The 14,017-nt window shown below is 47.0% G+C and overlaps 1 protein-coding gene across 2 annotated transcripts in view; it reads left to right on the top strand.

The window, feature by feature from the left end:
- Positions 1 to 14,017, top strand: part of Mp (collagen XV/XVIII-type protein multiplexin) — a 448,114-nt gene that overhangs the window by 160,071 nt on the left and 274,026 nt on the right. For both annotated transcript variants that reach the window (XM_075677559.1, XM_075677558.1), the window contains exon 2: positions 1,500 to 1,751. In XM_075677559.1, coding sequence (XP_075533674.1) covers positions 1,629 to 1,751 — 123 coding nt within the window. In that variant the 5' untranslated portion in view covers positions 1,500 to 1,628. The remainder of the gene's footprint in view (positions 1 to 1,499; positions 1,752 to 14,017) is intronic.

Below are 14,017 nucleotides of genomic sequence, written 5' to 3'. Positions count from 1 at the left end.
CAGTCTAATTTGAGAACGGATGACTTGGAAATTAAAGGGCAGTGAGCCACACGGTCGAAGGCTTTGGAGAAGTCGAGAGAAAAGCAATCTGTTTGAAGATTACGGTCCATAGTAAAATGCAAGTCTGCAGTGAATTCTGGTAACTGTGTCTCACATGACAAGCCTTTCCTAAACCCATGTTGGTTAATAAAGAAAAAATTATTTGATTCCAGATGATGATATATGTCAGATGCAATGATATGTTCAAGCATTTTGCAGCAAATACTTGTCGATGATATTGGAAAATAGTTTTCTGGGGAATTCTTGCTGCAACTTTTGTGTACTGGTATCACTTTTTCAATTTTCCAGTCTAAGGGAAGCTGGCCTGATGATAACGACTGGGAGAAAATAATGCATCAAAATTTGCTAGATAGCGTGACTGTATTCTTTAAGATTTTTAAGTTAATATTATCGACCACCCGAAGAAGTAGTCAACTTAAGGTTATTTATGAAACCTGTGATACCATCCTCTGTTACATCGATGGATTGCATGTACTGGTAATCTAGATCAGTGACTTCCGGCAGATTTGAATGGTCTTCTGTTCTGAATATGGATGAAAAAAATGCATTAAAGACGACTGGGCATTCTTTGTCACTGATTGGAGCTTGATTACCATCACTTAGTGAAATGTGATGCGAGCCACTATTAGGTGAAATCGCCTGCCAGAATTTTTGGGGGTTGCTGTTTAAGTAGCGAAGGTAGATCTTGAGAGTAGTATTTTTCTTCAACGGGGCGTGTGTGTATATATATATATATATATATATATATATATATATAGACGCGTGTACTTCATCCTTTATCGTTTCCGGGTGACCGCTTTTCACCACCTACGAAATGTTTTCGCACAGCGCAGGACGCGCCTGAATGTATCGGAAGCTTCTCGAATGTTATCAACGGTTCTATCCGCTGTCTGTTGTCACCGAACCTTGTGTAATCTGATTTCATGTATGCGTGACGCGAATGGCGTAGAACTTTCTGGAACACACGCGTGCACCACCGATTACTGTGGAACCTTCGATGACTCGTGTATAAAAGCTGACGCGTTTGACCGGCCGATCAGATTTTCGAAGATCGCCTAGTGTGTTCGCCGCTATCGTTGTGCTTTGAGTGCAACCTGTTTTTGAGGGCCGCAGGTTTGCCCAATAAACCGCTAGTTTCGCCATTCAGTTTTTGTTACTGCGTCCTTAGCCGTCACTACCAGATGACAATATATATATATATATATATATATATATATATATATATATAATATCCATGTGTGAAACAAAGCTTTCATATCGTGTTCATTTGGTACGTCAATAAATCTTACTGGCAGCCACATATCATATACCGTCACTTTATTCCAGGTTTAGAATCGCCGTACAATCAATGTATTGTTTCTGCACTTATGTGAGATGTACTGGACCGAATCACTTTCCGTTCTAAGACAGAAAATGCACCGTTGGTTCACACTTCGCAGGAGTCGTGGAGCAGTGGAGACGCTAGGAAAGCGATGCCGCCTGTGGGCTGCGTTGCTAGGAGGCCTGAGTAAGTCTAGTCGAGGCTGAGAGAAGAGATATCGGGGACTCGCTGCCAGTATTCGTATACTATGATGGCTGCCTGGACTCGCTTCGTGGTGCTTCGGGAGGTGTGCCTGGCGACCATTTTGGTGGCGGCAGCAGTAGCGATCTTGGTGGCCCCATTAGCCTCCACGTCGGACCTTCCTGCTGAGGTAAGCGAAATCGTCATTTGTTTAACCCTCCGAAAGCCCAATTCCCGGCTGTACTTCCCGTATTTGGCCGGGGCGTTATTAAGACATTTTATGAGTGGAGGGTGAAGGAGCAAAATGAAGAAATAATTGCGACTATTTCATTTCAAAGAGAAAGTACGTTACCGCAGAAGCTGCGGCCGCTTGAGGTTTTAAGAACACCGAAAGTAGTCACAACTAGGATTGCGAGTATATTGTCATTGAAAGGTGCATCAGCTTTATCAGCGCGCTGTTGCTCGTCTGCAGAGCTTTAACCGCTATTCCTGTCCAAGGGTTCCTTGCTTTCTCTGGCCGTTTAGCCTACGGCGCTCCGTTGAATTCTTGGTAGTCTATGCAGCCATCGCTCCTGACGGAAGCATGCAGTGTTGTCACACATGCCACTGAAACATTAAGTTTAGCCACGAGAAACTCGCGCATGTAGGATGCTTTGATTCGTGAAATATCCATAAAACTAGTTTGACGCCTCTGATGGTTGATGGACGAGCTAGGGGAGTATGTATGATGCCTGAAGTAACGCCGATCCAATGCAATGACAATTGCACATCGGCGTGTTTTGTTATTTTTTTCCGTAATAGTGACTGCTGGCGCCACCATTCTGTTGCCATGAAACCGCGAGCTGTCCTTGTGTGACCATAGTGTAGGCCTTCATCCCTCGATATTGATGACCCATTTCAAGAAAACCGACGAGGTAACGCCTTAACTATGGTGCTGATGTGAAATAAAGCGTGACGAAAGTTTACAACAGCAATAACTTCCCGTGAACGGCTACCCGTTCGACCTGAATAGGCGAAATGTCGCCTTGCCAGGCGATGACTTAATTTTTGTTGCACCCGGAAGACTGCGATGAGCCTCGAAAAAAACCCGCTCTTCAGTAAAAAAAAAGTGCCTAATAGGGGCGCTATAACGTAAAACTATTCCAAACTTTTCTATTCCAATTCTGCAATCAGCCCACCGCGATTGGTCAAAAACTTTTTTGTACTACCCCCACTTCACTTGTCTGCCACCCGACGTCACGAAAACCATGATAGCTCCCCATCTGATATGGCGTGTACACACTGATTATGCATGATTTGACCGAACAAAAGAAAAACATTTATTTCTGATTCGACCCCTTTTCGCCATTAGCCCTCGGCTATTGGTCAAAAGTTTTCGGGCTGCACCCACTTCACCTGCCTGTCACTCGACGTCACAAAACCGCGAAAACTCACCGCCTCAAAGTGACATGTACGCGCTAAAGATGCATTAATATGCCGAACAAAACCAAATTTTCTTCTGAATAGCCGCAGGCTGCCCCGTTCCGAAAGGAATAAAAGATGGCTGCCGCCAATCGCTCAGGCACTGGGTACTCGCACTACAGGAGAGCATGGGTTTATTTGCTTGTAATAAAACTTTTTGCGTGGCCGTGTTACGTTTTCGAGAACTTTCGGCACGTTTAGAACCTCGTTCTGCCAACTCTTCTTTGCTAAGGATCCGTTTTAGCGTCATTCTTACGCTTCCGTTGCATGCCGCCGCGATTGTCGACAAGCAACCGCAAGCTAAATAAGAGAAAGCGAACCAATCGCAGACCCCGACACCACCCTCTTCATCCGGTTATCGATATTCAGCGCACTGGCTCGGCCCTGTCGAATCCCTCTCCACTTGAGCATGCTCCTCGCCTCTTGTCAGCCAATTAGATAAGACAAACCGCTCAGTGTAGGCTATGTTATTCGTTTTTCATGCGAACAAAAGTGACCTCCTATGAACGAGGGGAACGTTTCATTGGTCTGTTCAGACGACCCTGGGGGTGACCGCCCGATGCTTGCGTCGGCGGTTACGCAAATTTGACCTCAGGAGAATGGAATAAAAGCACATTGAAATAGCTTTACATTATAGGGCCCTAGATTTGATACCCTGTACTAGACGCATAGGTAATAAGTTAACATGAAAGGAGTGAACATAGAGGTAATGAATGAAACTGGAACTGAAATGATTTCAGAAGTAGCAATTGAAGTGCGATGTAAGGCACTAGGACAATAAGTAGGTAAACTCTCCCGAGTAACGAAGGACCTAATAAGGAAACGACAAAACTTGTAAGTGTCGAGCTCACGAGATGAGATGGAATTTGCTGAACTGTCAAAACTGATGAACAAGGAGACAGTAAGTGATATTCTAAATTATAGCTTCGGAAAGAGTGAGGAAGCAGTAAAAAATGGGTGCAGCATGAAGTCAGCGAAAATGAAACTAGCCATAGCACAGAACAAGTTGTATGCAATGAAAGACGAGGTACTGTAATCAGACATTTTGATGATATAGCAAAGGAAACAGAGGACATTATATCGACCTTTGCAGCACCCAGAGCAGAAACCCAACATTGATTGGAAGTATGGATGCACGAGACACGGAAGTTCCATGTGTAAGATATAGGCTTTGCAAGATATGTCCCGGAGAAAAGCGACAAGATGAAATAACAATCGATTTCATCTAATATGGTAGGGATATTATACTTGAAAAGCTTGCTACCATTTAAACGCAATGCCTCGCGACTACAAGTGTACCAGAAAGTTGTAGGAATGCCAGCATTATGTTCATCTATAAGAAGGGAGACATTAAAAAATATATAAATTATATGCCCATTAGCTTGCTTTCAATACTGTATAGAATATTCACCACGGTAATTTCAAATAGCATCAAGGCAACGCTTCAAACGAACAAGCTGGCTTCAGGAAGGGGTATTCTACAATTGATCACATCCATGTCATCATTTAGATAATTGAGAAGTCTGCGCAGTTAAGCCAACCTCTTTATGTGGGTTTTATGTGGTTTTTAAAGGCATTTGGTTCGGTAGAGATACCAGGATACATAAAGGCATTGCGTATTCATGACTACATGAAGGATACGTGACTATATTAGCAAATATATAGAAAGGCTCCACACCTATTTTGCTTCTCCACAAGAAAAGTAGAAAATTACCTATCACAAATGGGGTGAGGCAAGGACCCACAATCTCTTCAATGCTAATCACTGCAGGCTTTGCAGTATTCAACCTATTAGACTGAAAAAGAATGAGAACTGAAGATCAACTGCGAATATCTCAGCAACCTGTGGTTTGCAGATAACATTGTCCTGCTCAGCAAAACTGGAGATGTGTTGCAACAAGGGATTGAGGTCCTTAATCGAGAGAGTGCGAGGGTAGGGTTGAACAATAATATGCAGAATTCAAAGGTAATGTATAATACCCTGGCAAGAGAAAAAGAATTTATGATTGGCAGTAAGCCTCTAAAATCTTCAAGCGTACGTTTATCTAGGTCAGCTACTCGTAGCAAATCCTTATCGTTGAAAAGGGAATGTACAGAAGGATGAAAATGGGTTGGAGTGCATACGGCAGGCATTACCAAATCCTGTCGGGGCGCTTACCACTGTCGTTGCAACGTAACATGTACAACCAATGGATTCTACCGGTGCTAACATATGGGGCAGAAACTCGGAGGCTAACAAAGAAGCTCCAGAACAAGTTAAGAATCGCACAAAGAGCAATAGAACGAGAAATGTTAGGCGTGACATTAAGAGAGAGGAAGCAAGCGGTCTGGATAAGATGGCAACGGGGATAGCTGATATTCTAATTGACATTAAGAGAAAACAAATAAAACTGGCCAGGCGATGTAATGCACAGGGTAGATAACCGATGGGCCATTTGAATTTGAATTTGAAGGTGCAGGGAAGGCAAGCTCAGTCGAGGATGACATAAAATTAGCTGGGGTGATGAAATTATGGAATTTTCAGGTGCACGTTTGAATCAGCTAGCGCAGACCAGGCTAATTGGGCATTGTTGGGACAGGCCTTCCCTCCTGCAGTGAACATAAAAATAGGCTGATGATAGTGACTAGACGTAGACGCGCCGTATTTACCGATGTAGAATGTATGATCTGAAACAGTCCATCGTGACTAATGCATTAATAGATCTATTTTGCGCGGCTTTGCCGTATCCTGGTCAAAGACAGTCAAATATTACGTTACAAAAGGAGAAACGCTTGAACGTCAGCCTGTAGTGCGCGTCGTGTAGGGCTTTGAATTAACAAAGCTTTCCATTTGTAAGTGTTGCTTGCCAATGACCTATCATATCTGCTCTTACGAACAATTCTAGCGTAATAACTTTGTGAATACGTACCCAGTATTTTTTAACCGTTGGCAGTGTTCCGTACCTCACAAGCTTCATTGTTCTGAAGGCACCTTTAGGCAACAGACAAAGCCCACCTCTATTTACCTCCCGAGCTCAAGCAACTGTGTTTTTAAAGCGGTAGCGTTAAGAGCCCGGAGCCGCATTAAATCCCGTGTCGGGATCGGCGTCCGGCGCGGGTGTCCCCGTGAGCGAAAATTCCCCTATATATCTGGGTATATGCCACGCCTTGCTATATGACATGCGGTATATGCGGGCCACACGATCCTATCAGTAAATTTGCTCATACCTTGTCGTACATTGTTGACAAAAGGTATTCCTCGGAATTTTGAGAATGACAGCCCGCAAACATATGTCAAGAAACAAAACACCGACAGCGCATGGCTTTTATGTTAAACCTCCTCAGTCTGAAATATTGAAAGTGCGAAACGATAACAGAAACCTGAAAATGATGCATTTTTTTTTTGGCGCGGCTGTGCACTTCCTTCGGGATCAGCCCACGCAAGAGGCCGCATTTCTACCAGAAAGCTCGCCTTCGTGCATAGCGTTCGCCGCACGTGTTTCCCGGTAAACACTACGCTTACAGAAGCTGCAGCTGCCGGAAAGCGTGAGAAACAGTTAGGGATCTTTGAATGCTGTCGCGTTCCATTCGTAAAAGGCGAAGCTTCCAATTTTTTTCTCCCTTCTTTCATTCTATCAGCTTTTATTTCCTTTGCCCCTTCTCCCTGCACAGGGTAGCTAGCCGGTGCTTACACTGGCTGACACTAGCTCTCTGTCTTTCAGACTCCGTTTTCTCTCCTCTTGTCTTGTTCACGGTGTATTGGTTTGTTTTTTACCCGCGTGCGCGTGTATGTGCGTGCGAGTGTTGTGTGTGGGCACGTGTGCGTACGTGCTTGTGTGGGTATGTTGTACAGGGTGTTTTATGTTTCAATTATTTAGTGCGGTCGGCAATGGTGCATGGCAGATGTGTTAGCTAAAGCGCTAGCAAATGATTCAACCGATTGTCCCATCAGCTTTATAGCCGGAGAAAGATACGGTCACCATACTAACTGCTCTTCTCTACATGCACCGCTGACTTAGTAGGAAATAAATTCTGGGATAAAACCAGAAAGGCAATTTAATTTGACCATGGACAGGTCAAGTTGTCCGTAGATACAACACGGGAGTCTGCCGAAAAGGAGGAGAAAAAAGTAAGGCGGCCCTTATCAGAATACGTTTTGTTCTTATACTCGCGCTCGCTTTCGTCTGTAGTACGAGAAGGAGCACGCAGGAGCATGGGTGAAGATGAGGGCTTGTTCCGCTTGGCGCGATTCTGATAAAATGCGTTTAAAGACAATTCCAGCGCATGTGTTTATAGTACGTAATCGAGGCCCACCGTTATATACCGTGCTGCTTTTGAAATATTATCGTAGCGTCCATATGCATTGGCATGCGCATGTCGCCTAAGCTTGAACACAATCCGCATAATGTGCATTCAGCTGCACCGCGTGTCCTTGAGTCGACATGCAATGATGATGCACGGCACATCGTCCCGACGCGTCACAGCTGACATTGATCCGCACCTTAATTCGGCCTAGAGTAAATACGTTACATTAGTGGACCGACTATTTAAAGATTGTTATTACGGTTGGTAGTCAGAGACGAAAGAATGACTGCGGCAAGCGTCACGTGGTGGCTATCAGGCTAATGCTTTCGAAATATTTGGGATTTCAGTCCGTCACAGTTTCGAACTTCGAGGCCTTGTTGTGTCCAAGGGGCGCAGCGGAAACGCGCCACAAGCCGCAAGACTCGATGGAAAGCACAGAGCACGAGGTGACCATCGCTCGCTTCTCGACAGCTAAAGGCAGAACATTACGATGAATGTACGAAGCCCTAAAAAGTACGAGGTAAAAATACAGGACAAGTGATAACTTATAACTCAAAGTTCAATAGGGAAATGATGCATAAAGGCACATCTAAAAAAGAAAAGTAACGCAACCAAGAAGATAACAAAAGCTACATCATCCTTAATCCAAAACTGACATCTAGCAAAGAACATTCACTCGATTAAGCAGAGCATACGTATATACAGACATACAGCTATTGCTTGCATAGATTGCTTGGACCTCAATGCCCGAGAGTGTGAGGGAGGTCTTGCTGATGCGTACTATACAGCGCCCAATGTGACTTTAGCTTCTATCACAAGCCTCTTCACAGGGCGTGTGATATATCACTTGCGCTATTATTTGGCAAAAAGAGGCATCCGCTACGTGCTCTGTAACAGACTTGTACGTAACGAATTACTTGGAATTAGCTACTCGTAATCAATTAAATTCTTTGAGTAATTTTGTAATTTAATCATAGCTTTGCTGACTCGGTAATGATCACTCTAACTTATATTACTTTTTTCAGCAACCAATTACATTCAGCCGGTTATTTTATTGGCGAGGCAAGCTGTAACAAATGACGCGGATTTGAGGACCTCAATTTGGCGGCAGCTGCACTGGAAGGCCCGAGATGGTGCCACGCGACAGCCTCGCTGGGCAGGCAGGCACACCCGGGGGTTCAGTATTTGCTTTCTCATCTTAACAGCTCCACCAGAGGTCCAGCGATGTATTGAACAAGTGGTGGTGTGTATCGATAGCAAAGTACACTTGGGACGTAAATACTGGAAAATCACACGATGTTTTCAGCTTTTCAACCGGGAGCGTCTTTCTTCTCATTCCCAGCTACAATGAAGCGCTGCGCTTCATTATAGCTGAAGGACGGGGCTGAAGGACCCAGATGCTTAGTAACATTGTGCGCAAGATCCGTATACGTTACAAAATGGAGCGAACGTCCCTGTCTTTAGTTTTTCACCCGCGGACGACGCGACTGACAGCTTACAAGGCTCACAATTCTTTTCAGATGTGCGCTCAGGGTATTGGCAAGCACCCATAGCAGACGCCGATCGGCCGAAGACAGCTTTTGCCACACCCGACGGCTTATACGAATTTGACGCAACACCTTCTGACTTTGCAATGCGCCCGCAACTTTTGAGAGCAGGATGGACGCAGTTCTACGTTGCCTGACGCGGCACACGGGCTTGTGCTATCTTGACGTCGTTGTACTTTTTGATCCTGACTTCACCACGCACGTTCAACGGCTCCGATGTGTTTTAACTTGTCTAACAAACGCTGGTCTACAACTAAACCTAAGGCAGGGCCGATTTGCAGCTCGGCAACGGACAATTCTCGGGGCGCTTATAACGTAAAGCTATTCCAAACTATTCAATTACAATCCTGCAATCAGCCCTCCATTATTGGTCCAAAAATTTTCAGGACAGCCTTACTTCGCCTGTCTGTCACGCGACGTCACGAAAACCGCGACAGCTCCCCATTGGATATGATTTGTGCATGCACACTGATTATGCGGGATTAGACTCAACGAAGGAAAAAAAAATGATTATTTCTGATTCGGCGCCTTTTTCGCCACAATACTCTGCCATTGATCAAACGTTCTCGGGCTTCGCCCACTTCGCCTATCTGTCACGCGACGTCACAAAAGCGCAAAATCTCGTGTCCTCAAAGTGACGTGTACGCGTTAAAGACGCCTTAATATGCCGAACAGAACTGAATTCTTTTCTCAATAGCCGAAGGCTGCTCCGTTCCCAAACAAATAGAAGATGGCTGCCCACCGACTGCTCGGGCACTAGCTACTTGGAGCGGCCGTGTAACATGGATTTATTTGAGTACAATAAACATTTTTCCGTGGCGGTATAACGTTATCGAACCCTTTCTGCAGGTATGCGACATCCCTTTGCAAACTATTCTTTGCTCAGGATCCGGTCTGGCAGCATTTTTAGCTTTCCGTTGCACGTCGCCGCGATTTTCTACCATTCACCGGAAGCTAAGGGAAGCGGATCACTCACAGACGCCGGCACCACCCTCTTCAGCCGGTTATCTACTTTCACTGTTCTGGCTCGGCCCCATCGAATCTCTCTTCACTTGAGCGTGCTCGGCGGCTCTTATCAGCCAATTCGATAAGGAAATCTGGGGCCGAATCTTATAACGGTTCGGAAGGGAACCGCTTCACTTGGCCTCATCTGAGTGGTAAAAACGTTGCTTGCGTCAGAGGCCGTCAGAGACAGGGCTGCGGCACCGCAAATGACTATCACGTCACGCATCCGTCAATCATTTCCAAAGCGAATCCGTCTTTGGCTAAGAGCGGAACCGGCGAAGGGGTAGTCCGCTTTGGGTTCCGTTGCTGTGGCTTGGCTGTTGACTTGTGACCCTGGCCGCGCGCGCCGGTCGCGCGACCCCGAAGACACGCGGGCGTCGCGCGCGCGTGCGTTGGTTGCTTCGGAGGCTATTGCTTGCCTTCGTCGTCTGCTTGGCGTCGCTCTTTCGGTGTCAACCACGGCTGGAAGTGTGATACGCGTTCGAAGAAATGACGGATAATGAGTTGCATCACCCCCGCCTGCTTTCTAGTAGACCTTTTGCAGGCTACGCTATCAACTGGAGGAGACTCGGGTGCAAGCGTACCAGTGGTCATTCCACGCAGAGGGCGGAATTGCGCGCTGCGGTTCATCGCCACCAGCCTGCACCTCCCAGAGGTCCGTCGGAAGCGAAGCATTTGTCGGAATGGCCTAGATCTCTGCTGCCGACACTGTACGCAAAGTTGCTCTCGCAATTGCTGTCTTGGCCGGTGGAAAGCCTGAGTCAGCCTTCCCGTGACCTCCACTTCGAAGTCAATGCTAAGGAGATATTTTCATCGTAAGATCGAATTCCCAGTGTTATCGCCAGAGTGAGTAGCTTGCAGATCGCCGTTCAACAATCGGAAGGGTTCAACCTAGGCTGGTCCAGCGCTTCCTTCGTTAGGCTGATAAAACTATGCAGTCAGGACGGGAATATATTGTGGAGATCTCTTATTTGGCTGCCATTTTTTCTAGATTTCGGGAGTCCCGATCTTTATTCCTCATTTTCATGGCATAGCGCGCACCATCAGCACCACGCCCTTCGATTTTACTTCGCGAGGCAATGCAGGGCCCGTATATCGTAATGTTCGATTTCAAGTTCCATTGCTTCTATCACGCGACGCGCCGTGGGGCATATTGCAGGAATAGCGGCAGCGCGGCAGTGAACGCGTCATGTCCGAGCCGATGATGAACGAGTAAAAAATAAGGAAAATTGACATAGGTGGCTAGTAAAGGTGACCCCGAGAACCAGTTCACGGTTTTGTCGCGCTCGCTACTTAGGAAGTGCTGACAGTGCATTCCTGTTGCGTGCATCGTGCAAGCTCCAGGTAGCAGACGACATAGCGCTGTGCTCTACCAACTCATTTACGCTTGCGATACCGCCTGTCGGCTGAGAATGAAAAATAATGACATTAATAGGTTACTTCTGCTTTGCGTAAACGCCCGGCACCACACGTTTATACTTTAGAACTTGCCGTATAATATTTGATTTATATTTTATATTTAATTAGCAAGCAGAAACATGCTGCAGTTCCTCGATTAGCTCGTCATATAATGACGTACACTTTAGAGGTGGCACCCTCTCATCTATTGCTCTCGTCCTCCCCTTCTTCCACCTCCGGCTTGGGAGTGACACCTTCAGTGACGTAAGCGGCGAAGTGAACGGTTCGTTTTGCGAACCATTATAAGATTCAGCCCCTGCTCAATGTAGGCAACGCTGTTCTCTTTGAAAGAAAAAAAAAAGAAAGTGACCTATAAAGGAGGAGCGCGTCTCATTGGGCTTTTCAAACAATGCCTCGAGTTACCGCCCGATGCTTGCTTCGGTGGTTACGTAAATTTGACGTCAGGAGATTGGAATAAAACAGAGTGGAATTGTTTTACGTTATAGGGCACTAGCTTACTTCATATTCAAGGATAGAATTCCCCCCGATCCAGCGAAACTTCAGGCCGTCGCCGAATTCCCTAAGCCAACGTCTGTCAAATAATTGCGCAGTTTCATAGGTCTCTGCTCCTACTTCAGAGACGCTTCATTCGCAATTTCGCCGCCATTATATCACCCCTAACGAAGCTACTTAGAAGCAACGGGCCCCTGACTTCGTGGTCGTCCTAGTGTGACGAGGCCTTCACAAACCTCCGTCGTTCGCTAACGACTCCGCCAATTTTACGCGATTACGACCCGACAGCCCCTACCGAGGCGCACACAGATGCCAGCGGTGTTGGCCTCGGCGCTGTTCTTGCCCAGCGCAAACGAGGGTTTCCTGAATATGTCACGGCTTATGCTGGTCGTACGCGTGACGAAAGCCGAGACAAATTACACTGTGACAGAAAAAGAATGCCTGGCCATCATCTGGGATCTTGCTAAGTTCCGGCCTTATTTGTATAGCAGTAAATTTGTTGCATTCGCGGACCACCATGAACTATATTGGCTGTCGTCCTTGAAGGATCCTTCAGGTCGTCTTGCTCGATGGACACCTTGCCTGCAGGACTACGACATCCGCGTGCTGTACCGCAGCGAACGCCAGCATTCTGACGCCGACGCCCTCTCCTTTGCCCGAAGGCAATACCTTCTGGTCACTATCCCAGTTTGCCGTTCCTTCGCTCGACCTTACCGCCATCCCTTCTGAGCAGCGCAAGGGCCATTGAATTGCCTCCCTTATAGACTTGCTTTCAGGTTCATCAGCACAACCAGCCACTCGCACATTGCGTCGTCAAGCTGACCATTTCACCTGCTTCACCAAAGCAGTCATAACTCCGACGAGCGCCAAGGGTTGTTAGTAGTACCTCGCAGTCTGCGTTCCGAAATGCGTGCAGCTTTCCACGCCGATCCACAGTGTGCACTCTCGAGAGTTTTCAAAGCTTATCAATGCCTTGGACGGCGGTACTACTTGCGAGCGATGTACAGCTACGCTCAGAATTTCGTTTGCTTTTTCCCCAATGATCAGTGCGGGAAATCTTCACCCCGCGTCTCTCCAGCCATTCTGCAACCTTTACTTATCCCTACCCGGCCGTTGGGCGCGTCACCATTGATTTGTATAGGCCCCTTCCCCTGACATAGGCTGGAAAACGCTGGGCCATTGTGGCATTTGAACAGCTCACGAGATGCACCGACACTGCCGCCCTCCCGGCAGTTGCACAGCGCACGATGTTGCCTCTTTCCTGCTTGGTCGATTCATACTGCGTCATGGGCCACCTCAAGAACTGCTCACTGATCGCGGACGTGTCTTCGTGTCCGAAGTAGTTGAAACCATTCTTAAAGAGTGCCACGCTGTTCATCGTACAACTACGGCGTAACATCCTCAAACCAATGGCCTTACAGAACGCTTCAACCGTACGCTCGGCGACATCCTGCCATGTAGGTCGCCTTCGAACACACAGATTCGGACGTTATTGTGCCCTTCATAACCTATGCGTACAACATCGCTACTCAGAGCGCCACCGGTTTTTCACCCTTTTTCTAACTGTACGGTCGGCACCCGTCGCACACTGTCAACACAATTCCGCCATACCGACTGGATACATCAGAGTGTCCGCCCATTTTTGCCACGGCAAGACATGCTGAAGGGTGCCGCGATCTAGTACGGGCCTTTACCTTCTTTGACGCCAGAAGAGCACTCGCGGTGACACAACTTCTGCGCCCACCTGCCTTCCTGGAGCGCTTGAATGACTCTCGGTTCCTTCCGCTGCACCTGTTTTTTTTTTTCAGGAATACTGCCTAAATAAGAAGGGTCCTACCGTATCTTTGAACACGCATCCCCCTTTAACTACGTGATCGAACCTGTTGAACCAACTTGGACATGCGCCGTCGTGGACGAGACATTGTCAACGCCGAGCGCCTCAAGCCCTACTAAGATCCACTCATAGTGAGGAGATGTTAGGTCGCCGGACGGCTTCCTTTTCGTTCGCGGGGGTAATTGTAGCGAAGAAAAGGAAAGATATAGTAGGCCATCTTCTCCAGCGCTTTTTCTCGAGGAACGCCGCTCGTGCTGAGAGTTCGTGCCCTGCTCTGACGGTCGGCCTAAACGCTGGTGACAAACAAGCGCCTTTACAATATGGACACTGCAGGTGCATTCGCACCGCCACCGTTGGCGTCGCCTAGATGTTCCTTATAAAGTCCAAAAGCGATAGTATCGTCTCCGCGCGCCG

The sequence above is a fragment of the Dermacentor variabilis genome, unplaced genomic scaffold (genome assembly GCF_050947875.1).
Source record: "Dermacentor variabilis isolate Ectoservices unplaced genomic scaffold, ASM5094787v1 scaffold_13, whole genome shotgun sequence".
Lineage (NCBI taxonomy): Eukaryota > Metazoa > Arthropoda > Arachnida > Ixodida > Ixodidae > Dermacentor > Dermacentor variabilis.
The sequence above is the reverse complement of the archived record's forward strand: the minus strand, read 5'-3'. Positions and strand labels throughout refer to the sequence as shown.